Source organism: Gavia stellata, chromosome 6, assembly GCF_030936135.1.
Source record: "Gavia stellata isolate bGavSte3 chromosome 6, bGavSte3.hap2, whole genome shotgun sequence".
Lineage (NCBI taxonomy): Eukaryota > Metazoa > Chordata > Aves > Gaviiformes > Gaviidae > Gavia > Gavia stellata.
The window spans coordinates 38773351-38796464 of NC_082599.1; the positions used below are offsets into that span (position 1 = coordinate 38773351).

At 38.0% G+C, this 23114-nt stretch overlaps 1 protein-coding gene across 2 annotated transcripts in view; it reads left to right on the top strand.

Annotated features, from left to right (window-relative positions):
- The window catches only part of CHN2 (chimerin 2), a 167177-nt gene that overhangs the window by 59479 nt on the left and 84584 nt on the right, over positions 1-23114 (top strand). For both annotated transcript variants that reach the window (XM_059818276.1, XM_059818277.1), the window contains exons 2-3: positions 8802-8840; positions 16128-16183. In XM_059818276.1, the coding sequence (XP_059674259.1) occupies positions 8802-8840; positions 16128-16183 (95 nt within the window). The remainder of the gene's footprint in view (positions 1-8801; positions 8841-16127; positions 16184-23114) is intronic.

The window sequence follows — 23114 nt, forward strand, 5'->3', positions numbered from 1 at the left end:
CACATGGCTTTCCTGAGCCATATGAGTTACTATCTCTGTAACTGATTCTGAGTCTGCAGTTTCGGCCTTTAAAAATATTTACATTTCTCTATCCAGAGAAGCGCAAATGCAGGGCTAGGTGGGGAAGACCAAGATGATCTCTGAAAAGCTGTTGAACAGCCTCCAGGACTAGGACCACCTCATACCCTTGAATAGTTGAAAGCAAACCCTTGTGCCCTTGGTTAGAGAAATGATAAAATGACACATGTCAAAAATAACAGAGTTACCAAAAGCAATGATTTGGATTTTGCTAAAGGTTAATAAGTTTTCAGGAAATGTGCTGGCTTCTTTGACAAGCCAGATAAACAGGCATCACGTCAATATATGAGTGCATTTCTGGAATGGGGATTGCGCTGACACTACTTCAACATAAATGCTGTAACTGAAATACTTCACGGTGACCCTTTTAATGCCATTTTTTGGCATTATTGCGGTTATTTCAGTCACATGCTTTTTCATACAATGCTTGGACTGCTTTGCTGAGTCCAGGGATCATTGGTTAGGGGTTTTTTTTAGGATGCCATAAGTAGATGACTGGAAATGCATTGCCACATTCTGCCCAGTGATAAAATTACTTCAGCGGAGCTGTTCTCATATATGCCAACTGATTATCTGGTCTTGATTTTCAGCCAGGAACTAACAGGTCATTAGTTAGAAGCTAAAGTATATCTGTGTAAGATAGGAGGTCTGCTAATGCGGTGTGATTTAACTTATGTCATGTGTTTATTCCTACCAAAGAAATGTCAATTTCTCAGTCAGGCAGAGCCCTGATTGTGCCATTTTAATGTCTTGATACTTCTGGTTTATAGATTAAAAACATGGAAATGTGAAATAACCATGTTACATTTTAATTGCACTGGCATTAGTGTTAAAATAGAGACTGGTAGCAAGTCTTGGGGTGTAATTTTTAGTGACCAGATTAAATTTAATGGCAGCCATTAACTCAAACAGATATTTGGCAATGAAGCATGAAGGAGGTATTTTGTGATTTTTTTCGTTGTCTACATTTCTAGTTTTTAGACATAAACCTTTAATGACTTGCATGAGGAAATTCTTCATTGTTGCTCTGTGAACAAAATGTTTCAAAGCACCTAAATCACAGAGGGTTTTAAATGCCATCCAAGGTCAAATAGATTATGTGTGATTCAGCATGAAATAGGACCTACCTGCCTAAAATTAGGCAGTGTGAATACCCCTCTGCACTCTTAAATCTTACAGATTTCCCAGGAAATATTTAAAGCATTAGGACTATTTGCATCAGCTTACTTAGACCCCTGTCGGGTTCTTGGATTTGCTCTCAGGAAGAGCCTGTTTAATTCTATTTCTTGGGCCCCACACAGTAGCCCTAAGAAAGACTAGTCTCCTAAAGAGACTTCTAAAACTAGAGTTGTACAAATACCCTTCCCTTTTACACTTCTCCTATTGCTATTGAGGACCCTGTTTATTCCTTCTCTCCATATCCAAATTTTGAATTATATTTTCAAAGCTTTTAATACTCTTTAAATCTGTGCAGAATAGAAAGGCAGATTTTTTAATTAAATATGATATTGCTCCAACTGGATGGTCATCACTGGCTGAACACCCCTCACCAACTGCAGAACATGACTCCTTAAGCTTTTGCACTACAAGTTTAGCTGTGGATTCAAATAATTAAAATCTCCCACGATCTGTTGGAGTAGGTCCCTAATAATTCACTTATTTCACAGTTGTATTTTATTTGATAGTTGATACCTCCTCTAAATTATTAAATTTACCTATTTGCATCATCTTTCATCTGCATTTTAGTAAAACAGACATGTGCATTAAACAAAATTATCTATGGACTGATCACCTGTCTATTAGTGGAAAGATACTGTTTTGAAATCTGAAGCAAAAGCAGGAGAGAGCACAATTTGGAAAGACTCTGATTCATACAATGGACTAAATGAGCTACCTTTAGAGCAGCGGCTTCTAATAGCAAGTTTATGGTAGGCAAAAGCAAAAGATATAAAATAGCTGTCAATTTATTTTGTGCTTATTAAAAGCTTACCGTTTCAGTCTAATTGCTGTGCAAGAGAGAACTCCACCCCTTTTGTGAGCATTTTTTGACGTTTTAAATTACACACTATTGCTGATTTTTTTTAAAAAAGAGAAGGGATCAGTGGGAAGCAGCCATCATCTGAACTAATACACCAATTATAAACTATGTTGCAAATAAACAATCATTTCTGTTTCTGTGCCTTATGCAGAAAGTTGAAGTGTCTCATTAAAACAAAAGCTGAAGTCTCATTCCGTATTTTAGCTGTCCATGTATTGATGATGAGAAAGTTCAGCGATAAAGCTGGCAACTACTGGCTCCTCCATGGGCAACTGTGCATTCTGAATGAAACATTAAACAGAGCTTTTGACATGCTGAAATGTTTCAACAGCTACATCGCTAATTAACTGCAAGAGAATTAATTTTGCTCTTCAAAGGAACAGTGACTTTTCAGGAGTTAAAGAGAGGTCCTCATTTGACAGTATGAGTATTTGCAACTTAAAAAATAAGAACGTTCTTTCTCAAAGTGTAGTCAGACGTGCCTGCAAGTGCAGTTACTGTATGTAATAGAAGTAATCATAACGCCCAAAGGTATATGCCAAATGACAATCAAACATAGAAAAAAGTGCCTATTTAAAAGAGTTTGCAAGATGACTGCAATGTGAGACAGTTGTTTATGCATATATATTAATTGGTGAGAGGGCAAAATAAATGAAAATAGCCCTTCACCATCCATAAGAGAAGCCATTAGGGATTCAGATAAGGTGAAAATGAGCTTCTATAACTGATAAGTTTTAAGCACAGAGTGGAACTTAAAAATACAGTGATGTTTTACATGTTGAAAAAGAACTGGCCTTATCAAAGAAGCCCCCTTATTACTCTTACACTTTAATCTCCATCCACCAATATATGCTGAGGACCACCCAGCTGGAAAACAGCTTGGCAGAAAAGGACCTGGGGGTCCTGGTAGACACCAAGTTGAAAATGAGCCAGCGATGTACCCTTCCCTTGAAGAAGGCTGATGGTATCCTGGGCTGCATTAGGAGGAGTATTGCCAGCAGGTCGAGGGAGGTGATCCTTCCCCTCTGCTCAGCACTGGTGAGGCAACACCTGGAGTACTGTGTCCAGTTCTGTGCTCCCCAGTGCAAGAGAGACATGGACATACTGGAGAGAGTCCTACAAAGGGCTGCTAAGGTGATGCAGGGATTGGAGCATCTCTCCTATGAGGAGCTGGGACTGTTCAGCCTGGAGAAGAGAAGGCTCTGGGGGATCTTACCGAAGTGTATAAATATCTGATGGGTGGGTGCAAAGAGGATGGAGCCAGGCTTTTTTCAGTGGTGCCCAGTGACATGACCAATGGCAATGGGCACAAACTGAAACACAGGAGGCTCTGTCTAAACATCAGGAAACACTTTTTCACTGTGAGGGTGACGGAGCACTGGCACATGTTGCCCAGGGAGGTTGTGGAGTCTCCATCCTTGCAGATATTCAAAAGCCGTCTGGACATGGTCCTGGGCAACTGGCTGTAGGTGGGCCTGCTTGAGTAGGGGGCTTGGACCAGATGACCTCCAGAGGTCCCTTCCAACCTCAGCCATTCTGTGATTCTGTGATGTCCATCCCCATTATAATCAATTGTATAATATAATTCTGGCTGTATGATGAAAAATATAAGAAAAATATGTGTGCCTAAAGAGTACAAACACTGTTCATCTTTCAGATAGCCTTCTACTCAACAGTTATTGTTATATATATAATTACATATATAAAAATAAGAAAAATATATTTAATAATATGTGCTAACTTAATGTTTTGGAAACAAAGCTATAAATATGAAAGTGTATATAGTAAAACTGAAAAATCTCTTTAAAGGAAATATACAAAAGTCAGTATTGGTCTTGGTCCTGAAAATAACAATAGAAGATGAAAAAATTAGTAACTAGACTTTTTCATCCGGTGAATCATTTATCTGCACACTGCCAGTAAGCCAGTGGCTTCCAAATTGGCTCTTCCTTGCATAGAAGTGTCTTTTCTTGCACACGCAGGTCATAGTTTTAAAATTAGTTGTTACTGGAAAGGAAGTCTGAACTTCAGACAATGGTGGCAGAAAATCCAGGCTCGGGCAGTTCTTCCAAGGTGAACTGCAGTATATTTTTTATAATCCTATAGTAAGAACAAAGGCAAAAAAAAAAAATCTTTTCTCCTCTTTCTTAGTGGCTGTGAAGAAATGAGCAAAGAATGATGGCCACCCATTGGTAGCTGGCTTGCTACTAGTCTGCATAACTCTTTACTACCATAGGAATTATTAATACTTTTTAGAATATTTAGAACTGGGCATGGTGTATAGCTACAGTATGGGTATTTGTTACTGTTCCCTTATAATTAGAAATGCCACTTACAAGTCAGAAATATTTGATTCATGTGACGTAATTTATGATCCTTCCTGTAAAACAGAGTTTCCTCTTTCCACTGCATTGCCAGTCTTGGTAGTCAGAAGAATAACAGTTTTAGTTAATAGGTATCTTAGCAGACCTGCTTTAGCTAGGTCAGTCCCAGTGCTGGTAGCACAAAACCACAAGCATTGGCATTACATCATCATCTTCACAAAGTACAAGGAAGTAGTAAAAAGCAATTCAGTCATTCCAGTGTCTCTCACAACTACATCCAGAAAGGTGTCACCTTTGGTACAGAGCCAGGCATGGTGAAGAACAAGGTTTGAAGTCCATGGATAATTTTACTTACCGTATAATTAATGTAAGCCCATTTCTCAGAAATTGCTGAAGAATGGCTCTGAGTAATGTATTAACCATTTACCACCCATCAGTTACAGAAATAGTGTCTTCTGTCTTCATCTTTCTTTAAAAAAAAACTTAGGTAGTTTTACTTTTTATCTGTCTGTTTAAAGCTTTATCTTTTTACACTTACTCAGCTTTACAGTGCTCCATCAGCTTTATGTAAACATTTTATTGCTAAGATTCTTTTTCATCCTCTCTACTCTGTGAAGAATAAAGCAAATTAAGTGAAGAACTAACCTGCTTTTCCTTACTCCCACTTTCCAATTCCACAGTATCATTTTTGGTTTGACAATTTTCTCCAGTATCTTTTCATGTCAAATATGCATGCAGTGAGAAACCTTCTGGTAACTGTAATATTCCCCAAGAGTCAGCATTCACCATTCCTTTTGCCTTTCTGTTTAACATACAACTAACTTCTAGTTACTTTTTTAGGTCTAATAAATATTAACCTTCTCAACTGGTATGTTTCAAAGCTTTTAGTTAACAGTATTGCCTGTAATATTATTCATGGAAGTCTGTCATGCTTTTTTGCCAGTTCTAGTCTTTCTAGTAAGTACTCCTTAGCTTTTCAGGTTTTGCTAAGGTAATTACTGATAAAGTATGGTAAGACTTGAAATAATAAAAAATACATAAATTGGGCATTCTCTGATTCTTTTACAGCAAGTCTCTCTAGATTCAGAAAGGTGTATCATAGCTGGTACTGTGACATTTTGTTGAGTTTTTCAGAACTGATACTCATCTTGTGCTCCGACTTTCTCCTGTGACAACTGCTTTCAACCTTAGCTGGCTCTGTTTCTGAATTTAGACAAAAAGTCACTGTTGAAAGTGTGAACCCTTCAAGAAAACAGCAATAGGAGACATCCTGTCTTGTCACCTAAGAATATGTCAGTGAATCCTTTTTTCCATGCTGCTGATCACCATTGTGGTAGGCATTATGATCAAAGTTCGTATTACGGAATCACAGAATATCATTTAATGAGAGCTCAATGTGGGGCACTTGTCATTTGCGCCAAGTCTGATTTATTGATTGATTGATTGATTGATTTTTGCTAAGTGGCTCAAAACTGAGGTCTGTGGTCCTTGCTGAGCCCATTACCAGAAATGAAGGCAGAAGCTGTGGGAGTTGAGATGTCACATAGTAACTGAGATGACCACCAAAACTATTATTGGCAACTTCTGTGAACCTACTGGGTTAAGTCTAGTGATGGGGAGCGGAGCATGATTTAATGAGTAGAGCTACTTTATAATAAAAGAGGCCTAAAAAAAAAAGAAGCAGAACAGAAATCTCAAAAAAGGGCAAACACTAATAATCCAGTCTGCTCAGGCAGGATTTGTCTCATTTGACCCCTTGCCTTAAGAAGGGCTGAAGTTTAGTCTAATCTAGTCATCCAGGAGGGGAGTCCAAAGACTGTTTCGTACAAGGAGGAGAGTCAACTTATTTCTTTGGTGACTCAGACAGAGTAATTGCTGTCCTAAGGCTAATTTCCACGCAGCCAGCCATGTAGAATGGCATCTTTGGCTGTACATGGCCCATGTCTAGACAGGGGCCCAGTGGCCTCCTTCCACAAAGGGATCAAGAAGTCTGTATCTGGGCTCCATTAAACATTTCCCTGATCCTTAAGCATGACCTCTGTCTCCAGGGTGTATGTAAACTAACTGTTCTTTACTTTCCTACAAATGGATGCCATCAAACGTCATGCATGATAGCTTGACAATAAACAGTATTAATACTATCACCTATATGGAGTTTTGTTCCCTGTGATTTAGGGACGTGTTATCAGCAGAAGGAATCACAGAGGATGTTGCAGTGCCTCGTAAGGGTGAATGTGGAGCCAGTGACCTGTGTTTTTCCTCCGAGTGTGCTGCCCTTAAGAATTATTTTAGCTATTGAGGAATGGTTGTGTCCGCTCTTCCCTGGGCTGACAGATTCATAATCATGACAAATCTAACATAATCATTGGGAGTTTTGTTTTATGACTATCTCCTGGATGATTGTTCTCTACCTAGGCTGCAGTGTTTCCACACCATCAGTCTGTCTCAAGCTAATGAAGCACTTTATGGCCACTTGTAGATCAGCTTTCACTGTTCAATTTACTGTGCTCTTTCTAATTAATTTGGAAGACTAAAGCAACAACTGATACTTGTCTGTTTTTCATTGTTTCTCCCACTATTATTTCCTTCTCTGAAGTCACAAGTATAGATAATCAGATATTTGCATTATCTCAATGTTTCTCCTATTGGAAAAATACATTAAGTGAACAAGCAAATTCAGAAATTCTCTTGCAGTAATGCAGAAGTATGACAGAGGAATTTAATACACAATATTATGGTGTTATGGTAAACTATACATGGAGCAACAGATGTATAGAAAAAAAAGAGTAATATATTACCATTATAATGTGAGAGGAGAAAAAATTAGTCAGCTTTTGGATGAATGAATTTCACTGGTCTCATGAATAGCTTCATATAATTTAAAATAATCCTTCTGTATAATGAACTTGCAAGCTAATTACTCTTGGATTGCTACAGCACGGTATAACTCTGTCAGTCTGGGAGCGTTTTGAATTTTAGCAAAATTGTGAAGTGGAAACTGAAATGGAACAGGTTTTCCAATCAATATATCTGCAAATTGTCACAGGGTATTATTCCAGGCAGTAACTGTGATCATTGCTAGATTTATCCTTTTTTAAAACAATAGTGTTAAAAGTGGCAGATGGTAGTTAATGATTAACATTCCTAGTAAACAAACTGTTGCAGGGATATATTTAAGGTGGTTGTGTGTATATAAATAGACAAGGTGCATGAGATATGCAACTATAATTGAATTACATTAGCATAACTTAAGTAGAAATTTAGTAAATACCAAACACCTTAATTAACTTGCGCAGTATTACGAGGTTAATGACATACCCCTGTAAATGACTCTTCGAAGAGTTTGGCAACATGGTAGTTTAGAGTCAAACTACTACCTGGTACCCCACCCTTTGTGGCTGGTGTATGGTAACTTATTTAACTCCTACTGCTCAAGCTTGGCCTCTGCTGGAATTCCTGGAGGTTGAAGCAACAGCCTTTCTTGCAGAGAGCTGGAAACCTCCCTCTGGAGTGGGACAGTACACTCGCCGTGCCCGCCAATCGCACTACTCTGCCTCCCAGCCTGGAGAGCCTTTTGCTTGCTGGGCTCTTAAAACAGGGGGGGGTTTAGCTCAGACTCTACAAATTTACACTTTTAAAAACAGAAGCTCTCCTCCCCCTGCCAAAAATTTACCCAGCCATATTATATAACTCTTGCAGTAAGAGAAGATACCAACTCTTTTTGTGCCCCTTCAGACGGTAAGGGTAGTAATTGTCTGTTTCCAGTTGCAGGTTTTGCAGTCTTTCCTTTTTCTAACTTATTTTTTTTGCTGATGCCGTTTCTGGAAAATATGCCAATTACATATTCTAGGGGGTTCCAGGAGTGTAATTGAATCTCATTGTTGGAACTGTCAGGTCTGCGCATCGGAGTCCAGCCTGAGCTCTGCATCTTTTTAGCTAAGGCATGTGTTATTCATTGATGCACATTCTAAAATCTTAATAGTGGGGTTAGAAGCCTGATTGGAAACCAGTAGCGATGTGTTGGTTTATCATGCCACATAAAGTAAATAAATAATGTAGGTACCAGTCTAGTTAATTATTTTAAAAATACTGGTGAGTCAGGAAACTATATGCAAATTGGTAAGAAATTAATTCCTGTTACATTTGAATAATTTGGAAGAAGCACACTGGATCCGCAAGTGGTTGAAATTTATATTCTTCTCTCACATAGGAAACTACTGTAAATGAGCTAGCGTCTCTCTTGGGAAAGAAATGTGAATTTTGCTGACAAGCTGAGGTGTCTCAGCAGAAAAATGCATGCTGACAGTTTGACCCAGTGGCCAATTGACTGATTTCTTTCCCCCTTTTTACTTTTATTTTAGATGCTGAAGAATACCAGCCTCCAATATGGAAATCATACTGTGAGTATACAAGAAATCTGAATAATGTTAGTACCTTATCAAGATGTCACTCTTAGGTCTTTTCCCTTTCTTTGTTTACAAAAAAGGCATAAATGTAGTAGATGCTTGTAGAAATTACTGTATGGGACAACAGCGAAACCTGAACTTTTCTGGTTCTCCATGGAGCAAGTGCTGCAGGGTTATGAGTGCCAGGCTTTCTGGGTTTTCTTACAAGTGTGCAAATCCTGGGTTTCATGGTTTCTCTGCTCAGATTTTCAGGAAGGATTCCAGAGGTAGAGGTTAATGCTTCATGTGTTTACTAAAGGTCAGGCTTGAGTATACTTGTCTTTTTATATGGGTCACCAAATCACTTTAAGATAATAATATTTTTGATCCTTAGCAATAGAAACTGATTTTTGAAGTGGTGGTTTAGAAGTTGGAGACACCATTATCAGTTCTTTGAACCTTCCTGTCTGCCTTTAGAAAAATTGTTTACGTAGAGTACAGTGCAGCATATTTTATGCTCTTTCTCCTTTGTTCCAAATGTATTTTCTAATAAAGTAGCACAGATCTAAGACAAAATACTGGCTTTTAAAACCCTTATTAAAGATGGTCTTTAAGTTTGATCTTTTTATTTTAAACCCTTACTGGAACTTTAAGGAAACTGTAGCTTTGGGTGCAGATGGTTGGGGTTTTTTTGTGTTTTCAGATACAGAACTAATCTAAGCAAAAGTAATCTCTTTTATTGTGGCAACTTCAAATTCAGTACAGTGCCATCACCAAAATGGAACTACAAAAAGACAAGGTTCACAGTAGTTACATGCATGTACATGTATAATTTTAAAGACTGGAATAAACTTGTTGACTTCACTTATATGCACATTAAACTACCTTGCTGACTTCAAAGATACCACCTCTGTGTGACCTGAGAATGACATTCTGCCTCAGAATGGACTGGGATTTTTTCAACCAAAATTTGAGTATGCAATTAAATTACAAAATTACTGTTTTCTAGAGACTTTTTTTTTTTGTTGTTGCAGTATTTTGAATGTGTAAGAGAAACCTCCTTAAAAGTGAGCAAGAGTGTATTGATTTGACTTGGACTATTCCAGCGTACTTTGCTGGGTACTTGGAAACAAGCAGACACTTGAGCAGGTTTTTTTAGAAGAGGAACCTAGCTTACTCAAAATCAGTGGAAAAGCTCTCATTGACTCTGACGAGACCAGGATTTGAAACGACAGGTGTTTCCTTTTTTGCAGGAGATTTTCATTAAAAAGTCAGGGAATAAGCACATGCCTTTACTTACCTTATCTTAGTTGCCCCACTGGTGCAGTAGACAGATCACTGCATGAAGTGAAAAAGTTTGGTTACTTTTACCTGATAGCTTACACATAGTCCAAGGAAACGTTTTTTAAAATTAAAAAACCCCAGTATGAACTAACAGAATATGAATACATACTTTCCTATTCAGATATATGTAGGATGCCAACATTGTGGTAATGACAAAGTCATGGCCTCAGCATCTGAACCCCATGCACGAATGACCTTGGAAAAAGTTACACAGATCCAAAATGCAGAAAATAGTTTAAGGTTACAGAGATTTACTGCTGAGACCGCTTAGCCACAGACATACGTTTTTCATTGCAACATTAGGTAATGTATGCTTCTTTACTAGAAAAACCCCAATCTGGTAAATTAATTATAGAGGTTATGTCCAACGATAGCATTAGTCTATGATGCAGTCTACTGTCCTGTCTCAGTTTTAACTTAGTGTATGTATTTCACTCTTAGCAGTTTGTGTTTACTGGCTATTTAACCTTTATTTTCAGTGTATTTTAGCTAGTAACTTCTAAAGTTTGCTAACATACTATTAAGATACTTTGCGTACAGTTTTGATTTTTTTTTTAAGTCCTGGATAGATTTAGGTGCACCTTGTTGCCTTTTATTGACATCATGATCAAGGTTTCAATCCTTCTAACTTCTCAACAAAGGCAGATTTTCCTGTTTATACAGGCGAAGTATTCAAATAAACAGTATTTCACAAATCCATGGGCAAATGCTGATCAAAGTGGAACAGCTTTCAGAATCCAAACCTTACTCTTTGCCATAATATGCAAGCTTGTTTCAGCTGTATTTGGAAAAGATGGACACTTCTAATGCAGAAGATCCTCACTTGCTTATGAAGAATTGTTAGAAGGTACATAGGTTTCACAAATTACAAGGTTTTTCAGACTTTTTCTGATAGAGATGGGACACAGAGAATAAAAAACGTGGCAAGAATAATTTTGTATTACCAGGAAGGGCCTTGGGGAAAAAATCTGGAACATTACTAGCAGCCAGCAGTCTCTAGGCAGTGGATTTGATGGCATTTATACCTGAGTAACAGATCAACAAATAAATACCCAATAACAGATTTTTTTTGCAGTCCGCTGTGTGTTAGGAATATTATACAAAAGGGCATTTTGCCTTTTTACCATCACTGAGGTAGGAAAGAAAGGAAGATAAGAATCACAGACGTGGGTTGGCAGGGACTTCTGGGGTGAGCTGATCTGGCCTCCCACTCGAAGCATGACTACTGTCAGCTCTAGAGCAGAACAGCCATGGCTTTATCTAGCCAAGTCCTGAAAACCTTCAGGGATGGAGCCTCTGCCAGCTTTGTGGGTAACTTGCTCCAGTGCTTCATGTGACAAGTAGGCAATTTGTTTGACTGCTGAAACAGCATAGTCATTTTTGACTTACAGCTACAGCACATACGTGCTTGAGTTTTGAAGAGATGTAAACCCACTCGTTTTCTCCTTTTACCACTGTTGAGATTGGCATGTGCTAAGCAAGTCTGATGTCAGTGCCACTTCAGTGTTTATTTGCATTTTTGAAGATCGGTACGCTGGTGTGAAGTAATGTGGCAACGTGCAAAGCATCAGCTGATGCCATGCTTCAGCTCCTCACAAAGTTCCCCTGCCTTCTGCCCTTCATCAGATAATAAGCACAGTGTCTGAGACTCAGTTTTGTTAGAAATTAAGGCTTTATTTCAGCCAGCACTTAGGTTCCTAATTAAGCATGTGAGTAATCCCGCAGAAATAGGATGGCTCATACTGTTCAAGCTCAGCACGTGGATAAATGCCTGACTGAGATGAGGCCCAGGAGGTAAAACTAAGGAACTCTATGAAGCATTCTCAGAGAGAAGGTAGTATGTTTCTTTGCTGCTTTATAAAAGCAATGATAGGAATTTTTCCTCTCTGCTGGAGCATCACTGAACACCAGTCATAGGTGAGTTAAAGGAGAAAGCTTGAGTTCCTGGCGCCCTGCAGAATGACAAAAGTATGATGAAATTGGTCATAGTCCTTCTTCTGTGGCAGAGAAGGAGTAAGCGTTGATTTTTGCATGTCATCTGTTTGTTTCATAGACAGATCAGGTTTTGGAATTAGACAGTTCTTTCTAAAACTTATTGTAGAATTTCCCATATTCATCCCATGAGACAAGACTTTCCTCTAGCAGGAACAAAAGGGAGATATATATCCTGACTAGTTACTTTACATCTCAAAGAAATGTTCCCTTAGAAATTCAATAACAAATTAAAGTTTTGTTAACTTTATAAGTTCCCAGGTGATTATGATACTATGAATGTTGGCAAACTATCTGAATTATGGATCTGATAAAGATGTTCAAGGACCAATTAAAAGCTACTGCATTTTTCTATTGCAGTGCTGCATTTTGGTCTAATATTTAGTGTGTGTTATTACTGTGCATTTAATTTGCATCTGATGCTGAACAAAAAGCTACTCCCTGTCTGATGCTGTTCTGTAAGCAGTAATAATACATTTTCTTTTTGCATGCAGTTGACTTTTTATAAGGTTAATTTTCTCAGGGGTAAAATAATAATGCATCATTATGTTCAAGTGTCATCTTTATTACGATCACAGTGGGTTTGTCTCTAACCTGCCTGTCAGTTCTAAATGCTGGAATAGACTGGGTCAGATGTCGATCACTGCTTACCACTGTGTTAAATAAGTGTGGTTTTCTATTATTTCAGTTAACCATATCCTTATACATTGGATTCTGTTTTAAGATTTTCAGAGGTGGAGGGGGAAAAATGAGGCAGAAGGGCAAGGCTTGTTTGTCATTCGAACAAGTAAGTGAGGGGCATGTGCTTTCTGTACTTCTGACCATCCCCTGGACTCTGCTGGGGTCTCACCAATGTTGGCCAGAGTGTGAGTGCCCAGCACTTTGGAAAAAGTATATAATGAAATCAGGCAGAGCTGCAGGATGTTCAGCACTTCTGAAAATGAGGTCACTTAATGAGGTGTCTGTGCTCATTGGAACTCAGCTGTAGGGCACATTTTTCTCAAGTCACCTTAGCCATAATATTGTACTTGTATTCATAGCCCATTAGCAGGCTTTCATATAGCAATCATTTGAAGCAGAAACAGGAGAGAACCTTTCTAGAAAACTTTTTGTAGGGTCACACTTGCTTTGCTCCTTAATACCTTAGTCTGTGAGATAATTGCCTTTTCCTAGGTTTTCACTTAGCTGCACTTTCACTGTTGTTTTACCTCCTCTACCCTTGTCTTGCTGTGCGTCTTTTCTGGGTATCCTTGGCAGCTGTGTGCCTATCTGTCTCTTCTCTGCTGTTTGTCTCCTGTTGAACTGCTTGGTGTCCCTTACCATGTTGCCACTGGTGGGTCTCAGTCCTTTCTTTCTTTTCCCCATCTGTCTTCTCTCCTTCCATCTAATGGTGCTGCATCTCTCTCCAGTAGTTCCACTGGGTTGTCTTTCTGTCAGCTTAATGTCTTTCTATTTAAAGTTAATATGGTCAAATCTGAATTCTTTATCTTTCCTAGGAAACCATTTTCCATTCATGATATTTTCTGTGATTACCACCATTCACGATCTCAATCATGCTTGTTACTTGGGGCCTTTTTCTCATCCTGCACATTTAAGGCAGATGATGATGATGATTATTATTATTGTTGTTGTTGTTGTTTATTAATATTAATATTAATAATCTTACTACATTTTCCTCTGATGTATTTCTAAATCAGATATCTTTCTCAGTTCAGATTATTGTGCAGATTAATTACCCGTGCCTCTCTGAGAATGACAGCAACCTTTTCTAGTCTATTCAAAATACAGTTATTTGTCTTCCTTGCATTCATTGTGAATCCCTGCACTGATTCATCCCACTGCATCCTATCAGCATCTAGATTTTTGTGTTTGCTTTCAAGTGTTTCATAGATCTGCCCTCTGCTGTTAGTCATTCCTTCCTTTGTTTTGTGAAATGCTGACTCTTCTCTCCTTCCTTGCTTCTCCAGTGCTATCAACCTCAGAGATCCTTTTGGTCATTTCAGAGAGCTCTTTGCTTTTCTTGTTCCTTATAAATGTAGCACATCACAAAATAGGCTTCCTGTGTGTTCTTCAGACCAACTTGTTTTGCACCACAGCTATCAAGGTTATCTTAGAAACAGCTCCACTAGCTTAATTTGCTATGTCAGTTAATATTTAGCAGGTTTGATTATTGAAAAGTACGATTTTTATGAAGTATGATTTTTCAATTAAAATTGAAATTAATAAATTGGTGAAATAGATCTTTTACTTTAAATGGGAAGCAATCATATTCTTGCAATATTTTGAATCCTTAGAGTTCCTTCTCCCTACTGGAAATATATGGGGGAAGAAAAAAGCTGCTATCTTCCTTTTGGATATGCTTGGTATTAAGCATCAGTAACTTGCTGAATCAGTGGTTATGCTGACTTCAGACCTTTGGAAATGGACTCTCAAATCATGACATTCGGCTCCAGGATAATCAGAGTTTTAAAAAACGATCTGTGATTTTTGAAGCAGAATTTTCATGCTTTGCTTGGCAATTCTTTTGGATACACAAGTCATTTGATCCCAAAAGAGTAAAAGGAAGGCTTTAAATCTTAGTCACACAATTGCAAGAGGTAAGAAAGACCACAAGTTATCATGAATCTTGTGCAAAAGTAGTGGGAGATCTGGCAGTGCTGAATGGGGCAGGTTAAATCCAAAGCCTCAGTACGAATTCAGAGCTGGATCATGTCCATATGCATTAAAACTGATAGGGAATATAAAAAATCGTGAACTCTCTTTCTGTGTGCCTCCAAGGAACCAGGGATGAAGGTTGGGTTGGGAAAAGGAGAGGTCATTGTTTCTTCCACTTTGACATTAGCAGAGAACAGAAGGCCCCAAAGCTTTCACATCCCCTGAGCAACAAACTTGAGTGCAAGCCGAGGACTTCCCCACTTCTCAGACTTCATCGCTCCTAGCCCCATTTAAAGAGAAGGTGCAGAAGGTGGGAGAAGGTGCTGAAGAGTAGCACCTACCATTTCAGTTGACTTTCTGCAACAGGGCTTCTGTGTTTATCAAACCTACAGGCATTTATATTCTTCCTATAAACTACCACCTTTCAGGGCATAATTCTGAGCTTCACAAGAATTATGAAGGGCCCTGTCCTAGAAACTCAAGTCTTTTAGAAAAATTCATAGACGTGACATGATCTTTCCAAATACAAGAAGGTCAGCATACAGAAGGCCTTTGTCAATGGAGGCAATCCAAACCTCTGGGATTTTTACTGGAGTTATGGAGAGACAGTCTGTCTGCACTGGAATTGATTACTGTCATTGCATGTCAGCTTCTTCTCACGACTCTGGAGTGGAAAGGAAGGAGAGGATCTCATTAAATACATGCAGTGAAGAGGCTGGAGGCCAGGGTTCAGCAACTACCCCTAGCCTCAGGTCTCTCTCCTCTAGCCCTCAGAAGATTCACTAAATTGATCCAGGGCCATTTGAATAGGGCGTAATTGCTCTGAAAAGAATGTTTGCTTGCTTGTCAGTAATTGCCAGCAAATCATGAAATAAATTATGAGATTGTGGTGAATACTTTCAAACGTGCTGAACTTTTTCTTGGCCTATCCAAAAAACCACCAGTGTTACGGGTGAGCAATCTGTTCTTGAGTTGTTACAGCATGGTATATGCAAAAGTGAGATTTTATCCTGAGATACACCAAATAAATCTTTCTAGCTAGAACTAGTCTTCCCTGGTATATAAATGTAATAAAAAGTACAAAAGGAGATAATCCTTCTAAAAGTTAAACCAATGACCACTTTAGTTAGTTTGCAGGTCAACAACCAATTTTCATATAAATGACTTAGATACACTGAAATACCTCCGTTCGCTGTCCTTTTCTTTACATTTGCATTTTTCTCTGCAGCCTCTGGCTAAAAAGACTCGTCTGAATAAAAGTTTGTGTATGTTGCCACCTTCTAATGATCTGTACATTTTTGTGTTTGGCAGTGTATCAATTGCAACAAGAGGCACCACGTCCCAAGAGAATCATCTGTCCTCGGGAGGTCAGTTCTTCTTTCGCTCTACCTTGCTAAATCTGGTGAATTGTCAGCAGCATATTATTACCAAAAATTTTTTTTTACAGTCTGTGGGTATTCGCTTTTATTTTTCTAAGCCATTATTTTATTTAATAATTTTTCTTAAGGTTGATTGATTAAAGCAGATTTATATTTGCTCATTCTACCAGTAGAAGCCCCTTCATTAGACAAATGCTTATTAATCATTGCTTAGTGTGCTTTTCTATATACTACCTAAGTTTTGTGTTTTCTTGTCAAAATGAAGGTGTATTTTCTTCCTGCATCAGTATATTAACATCTGCATGATATGTTTCAACATGACACATGTAGCTCCAGTTTGTTGAATACATTTTGCCAAGGATTATGTTCAAGTTAAAATACTGAAGTGATAGCTGAAGAGCTCGGTTCTGTCACAGAAACTTTAAAGATTATAGGACATTGAGAAATCTATGGGCTGCAGGTTCGGCTGAGTCATCTTGTCTCTCTGTTTCCTTTTCCTGTATTTTTCCATTTCTACTTAGTTAAATATGTCAGTTCATCAACCCGCATGGCATAGTAGTGATGGAAAACATATGTAGATGTTTCTGCTCAATCAATAAAACTGTGATAGCTTTATCTTCCATAATGTCAGGGACAAATTTCATGCAAATAGACATGTAATACTTGTAATAGAAATACTAAACGCATGAAGTGATTGCATGAGGTATAAAAGATGATGTGAAAGACGACAGAAACTGCGGTTCATCGGCATGATTTATAGCTCTACTCTCAAACATCATCCTGAGCTCTGACCTGCTTCCCACGCTGTGTACCTATTGAAATAGAGCCCAAGCACAGCATCTGTCAATTATTGATAGATACAGTGTCAAAACAGTTTTACGTGGGGCACGAGATTTTGTAACAAGGCACAGGTAGTTGCCCAGGGTCATGAAGAAGATCCATTGCAAAGCCAGGAATTGAACTCAGTTTTCCTGAGTCCACCCAACGCCTTAACTAAAAGGTCATTGCATTTTTCTCTCAAGTGCCATCTACCCATTGTTTCAGGGCAGGGAGAGCAGGGTCTTGGCCTCGGACTGGAATTCTTCAAGCCCTGTCAGTTCGGGATGGTCCCAAGACATATACAGAGGATGCTAAGAAGGGCAAGCAAAACACCAGAGTGGGTGAACCCTCGTGTCATCCTTTCTCCCTGTCAAAGATAAGGTTCGGGGAGAAGGAGCATGCTGTAGCCCCGTGGGACCTCAGTGCATGTGTGCTGAAGGGTTTTAAACAAGACCTTCCTCTCTGAAATTCTCATGCAAAACAAATGACAGGTAGGTCTCTGTGGCTGGTATTGTCTAAAGGAGAGGACATTAAGGTTTTTACTAAATGAATATCACATAACAGGTATTAAACTAGTAGTGGTATAGTTGAAAAAAGTTAAGGTAAACTAAACTATTTACTTCCAGTGCAGCCTTAGAGGAGTTTCTCACTTTGTGTGAGATAATAGTTTATCTGATGTTTTATTTATCTATTTCATACTGGAACTACTTTGAGGAAGAACTTGTCTGGAGAAAGTCTGATTAATAAGCATTGAATGCTTATGAACCCTTGTCTACAATTTGAACTCATCTTTGTAGGGGTACAAGTGACTTAGTCTGAATAAGTTTAATCCACAATTTATTATGCTAACCCAAATTAATGCATTTTTTAGCTTGCCCCTGTGAGTGAAAATTTGAATCAAGGTAAAATGTGCTTTTAAATTGGTGTAGCAATTGTATTCTTCTTCTAGAAACAAGATTATCTACACAAGTAAGTGGAGTAAATGTGCAGCTGTGAACTCTTTACCAGTGTGCTGTACTGAACTTATTTCCTTAGACTCAAGAACATGTTGTGTACAACTGAAGTTATCCTTTACTCCCTTTGCCTGATGTTTAAAGACCATACATATTTAGTGCCTATTCAGGTCACTTCCAAAGATTTGCAGAAAGAAGCTAAAATCGTATTACATTAACCAAATTAATATGTAATTGGCAAAGCAGTAAATAACAAAATAAGTAAAAAATGACTGATTCATGTAATCTGCATTTGGTTCTAATCAACCATTTTTAGTGTCTCAATTCATGGACTGAGGAGAGTCCTATTTTGATTTGTTTTGATTTTTTTTTAATTTAGTTAAACAGCTGAAAATAAGATACTTTATTCAGGGGTAGGTATATAAAGCAGTATGAGGGTAGGTATATAAAGCAGTATGAATTCCCACAAATGTGATCTTTGGTTGACTTCTTGTTACTTGGATTTTGAATCTTTGTGTAGCTCAACTGTATGTGTTCACAACCTGATGGCTAGAAACACAGATTCTCTGACCCAAGAGCCAAAAAACACTACAACACTGATGATGTGCTTTATTTTTACATATAGTTGCGGAGGTGGGGGCGGGTGGGGTGTCCTGATACCTAGATTGCTCCTTGTGGTTCGTATTACCAGTTTTATATAAAGTAGAACTACATAGTGGTTTTATAGATCGTCACAGATTGTGTTAGAGAGAAAATCCAGCGCTATGTTCCTGTGGCATCTATTAGCTTTTCCTTAGCACACAGCCTGTAAGATGGGTGTTTTGGGGTTGTTTTTCTTGATTCTAGTTTGACTTCAGTGTAATCTGATGATTGTATAGGCTTGCCTCACTAAACATGGTGTCTTATTAATCCTAAATTCCTGTCAGTTACATAGAAAGATCTCAAAATCTAATTTTGTGTTATGTATGTGAAAATATATTAATTGGCAATATGATTATTTAGTATGCGACATGATGCTCATCCAACATCTGGAGAGCAGGTGTCAGCAGGATGTGTGACTGATGGGGCAAAGATTTATCTGTCCATATGCATATCATAGGAACTGGACTTTGTTGAGGTTGTTCTCTTGCATAATTTAGGATTCAAACTGCTTCAGACAAATGTAAAAATTGCAAATAATTTTAAATCCTTCATGCTTATGGGAAGATGTCTTTCATTCATAATTGCCAAATTCTGCACTGTTCACAAGGAAGTTGAAGCATCTGCTGCAAACAAAATCTGTGACACCAACAGATAAACTTGTGAAGGGTTGGAGCTTTTTTTTTTTGCTCTCTCCACTTGGTATTTTCATCATTCCTCCATTTTTTCCATTGCCATCTTCCACATTCTCTGCATTCATTCGCTCTTCCATTACCTTTCTGTTACTCCATAGTCACAGGGGGTTTAGCCTCAGATCTCTGCAGTTCTACCATCTGATTTGTGTGGATTTCTTGATTAACTATACTGTGGAGACAGAAATCACCTCTCCTGATACGCAAACCACCAGACTAAAAGCGAGGACTGTGAATAAAACATGAACATTTATATCTCTGTGTCTTTGAGCTTTGCTATCATGATTTTCCTTTTCTTTTTTTTTTTTGCCTGCGTAAATATCTTGTCAGTGAAAGCAGGTCATTCCTGCAATGGGAATCATATTGAATGAACTGTTAGGGCTTCAGGTATCTAACGACTTTTAATTAATCACCACTGGCAGCGACACTAGTGTGAATATCCTACCTTCACAATAACATTGGATTTCTGCCAATATCCTCATTTGTAACCATATTCCTTCCAGCAATGTTTTAATGATTTATTTTTTAAATAGAAGAAGTTTCGTTTAAAAGCACCATTCAGGTGGAGGAGTAGCTTTTAAATATTGTGCAAGTGTGATGATAGGCACCAAAGAATCAGATTCGTGTAGTGAGAAAGTCATATTATAAAGCATCTTTTAGGGTTTATTCTACAGAAATGCTGATGAAAAATTACATACTCAGAAAATAATTCAAGCATTCCACTTCCTGCTTTTATTCAAAAGTAACATTTCAAAGAATTCTTAAGAAATATTTTAGGAGTAGACTATTCAAAGTTAAAATATCTTTTAAAGAAATGGAGGCTTCAACAAAGTAAAAGAATTAAGGAAGGATGGTGACATTATTTGGGAATATTTTTGGTTAAACAGTAGGCTTGTTATAAATTTCCTTCGAAGATGGAGTGAGTCTTACCCATGAGTTTTTGGATTACTTGTGTAGAGATTTTCATACCTGTGAATGCTATTTCTGTTCTGTTCCAAGAAAGCCTTAATTGCTGACAGCAATTTTTGAGGCTGGTGAGTTTGTCTGCATTAGACCTTGCATATTCCTAACAGTGCCTTGGCCAAGCCAGTGTCAGCAACAGTGAGAAACTCGTCTAAATTTCCCTAGTGTAGACAAAGCCTTAGAGCCCTAACTTATATTATTATGTAGAAAAATGTCAGTTAATTGCCTTCCTCGTCGTTCTGAATTCCAAATAGGTTGTGTCAGAAGCAGCAGAAATTATTGTCTCTGTCTTTAAAGCATCAAAATTATGGTTTCTTGATTAAAAGCAAATATGATTACAAAAGGGAGACTTTTCTCTGAAAAAAAAATCCCATTTTCTTTTTACTTAAGTGATTGTAAGAGACTAAAATAATGATGGCATATTGAGACTGTACTGCTGAGAGTCTTGTACTCTAACCATCCGGAGGGTCAGGAACTGTTTTGACCCTTTGGGTATCAATTACCCAGATTTAGCAAAAGAAGTGTGTAGATAGTGGCATTTCATAGAGCATAACTGTTGAAATGGTCACTAGCAGGTTTATAATGATATTGCCATCTTGTACATTACTAGCAGAGAATACACAGGATCATTGCACATGTCCAAAACTGATCCACTGCAAATTATTCTTTATTCAGTGACCCTCAATTTTCTTCTGAAGCATGGGATTCAAGCTAAGCACAATGTAATTAGCAGAGTATCATTTAAACAATAGCAATATTGAAAAGTGCTTTAAAAATGCTGGTTACTTTCGTCAGTCCTTCTTTCAGGTGCAAAAATGGTTTATATTTGTATGTAAGAAAAAGCTTGTGATTAGGTAAGCTTGAGAAAGGTTCCTAAAATTAAGCCTTAGTAAGATGTTTGCAGGGTATATCTGAGTGGGTAATAAGTATTTAATCATTGCAGTAAGTCTTCCATGAATTCCCTTATTCTGCTCACTTTGTGACCTTTACAAGCTGAATATTTCCTCTTTCGCTCTGCCCTCATCTTTCTAAGAGCAATGTCTATACTGTGGTAAAGTACTAGAGAGCTGTAATAGGCATTGAAATTGGCCATAAAATTGGTGGTAAATAATGGGAGTAAATGGGAATTTTCATGGCACTTGTTCAAATCACTTTATTGCAAAAAGTCAGACACTGCCATGAGAAGGTGTCTCTTACTGTCAGTCCTGAGAGCTTATCTAAGATAATTCAGAATATTATATTATCTTTCCCTTAGAAGGAATCCTCAGAACACACACAGTGACACACCAAGAGACCCTATTAGCCAGCAATTAAGTGAAAATGAGCAGAATTGTTCTGAAACCTATTATTTCATTAATGAAAATGTTTGTACATATGAGACTTAATGGAGCCTCTATCTTCAAATTCTTATAATATTGCTGCTGCTTTAATTGTGTTTTTGTAATCCTGTCTTTATGATCGAAACAAAAAGAAACGAGGACACAGCAGTTGTCTGTGGGTTGCAAGTGAAGCTGAAGAGCAATTTTGAATAGACATTGACAAAAGGAGGAAAGTTCTTCAGCTGAAATCTGTAATGAAAGAAGAAAGCCTGGCTGCACTGGAGGGGGCTGAAAACAGCTGAAGGCCAGGAGGGTCTTTGGTTAAATCGGTGCAGAGGACCCGTGGAATGTCGAAATGTGCTTTATCCAGCATCCCTCTAAACTGGCCACATGCCTATTAGGTTTAAAATGTGGGTTTACACCCAATGTCATTTTTCTGTAGTATCTCCATAGTGAATTTTGTCCCACAGAATGCCTGTGATTTGCAGCAGTGGATGAAAGAAAGAAGGGAGGCTGGAATATTGCTTGCCCCAAATTCTCTTGTATTCATCTCAACAGAGAAAGTTGCCAATGTTTTTTTCCAAGGCACTTTAAGGACTGACAGGAAGTCTCATCTCTCCTAGAGTCCATGAAGTCTCACCCCGCTGCAGTAGTAGCGTGGTGGAACACTCAGATGAAGCCATATCATCCTCATTTTAACAGTCCATTGACTACTGAACAGAGGAGAAAGTTTTCTAATCACTCTGCAGACACGATAGCAAATATTTCATTAAGTAGTTACAACTAAACAAAACTAGAAGTCTGTTCCACTTGAATTTTATCAAGTTGGATTTACTAATGTTCTAGGTTATGATTTGCAAATTAGGCTGGTGTTCATCTTTGTCAGAAGAATACGGTATGAACCAGTTGGTGTGTTTATTGATCACTGTAAAATGGCATAGTTAAAGCCATCTTTTTGGAAGACAAGATGGCAACTTCTGACTAATGAGCACAAACTGTATGTAGCTGTCTTTCTGGGCTGATGAACTTGCTAATTATCCCTCTGGTCTTGGTTGAAAGCTTCTTTGGGTAGTTTGACCCTCGTCTCTGTTTTCCCTTGGAAGTATGTGTGTGTATTTATAATTTTGCTATTCTCCTGATTTTTTATTTCCTTTTATCCTTGTTACATATCAGTCTTTTCATCTATTCCCTTTTATTTTGACATGATGTCAAATGTAAGTAGTTTTCAAGCCAAAATAAATGAAAGCCTGTTTCGTATCTCAACTTAGATAAAGTTTATCAATAAGTCTATGTGTAGGTGAAAATGCTATGTGCTTGTATAGATTTGCATATCTGTTCCAATTTAGGCCAGTATTCCTCGTGTCTGGTTAAATAATATGTAGAAGGGGGTCTCACTGTCTCTGCTTTCTGATGGATGCTTTGTGAGGTGTCTGGTGTCTTTTTGCAAGATTCAAGATGAGAAACACAGAGTATTGAGCAGTTGATTAATTTGTGTTTTCTAATACGAGTAAATATAGAAACCTTACACATCTGC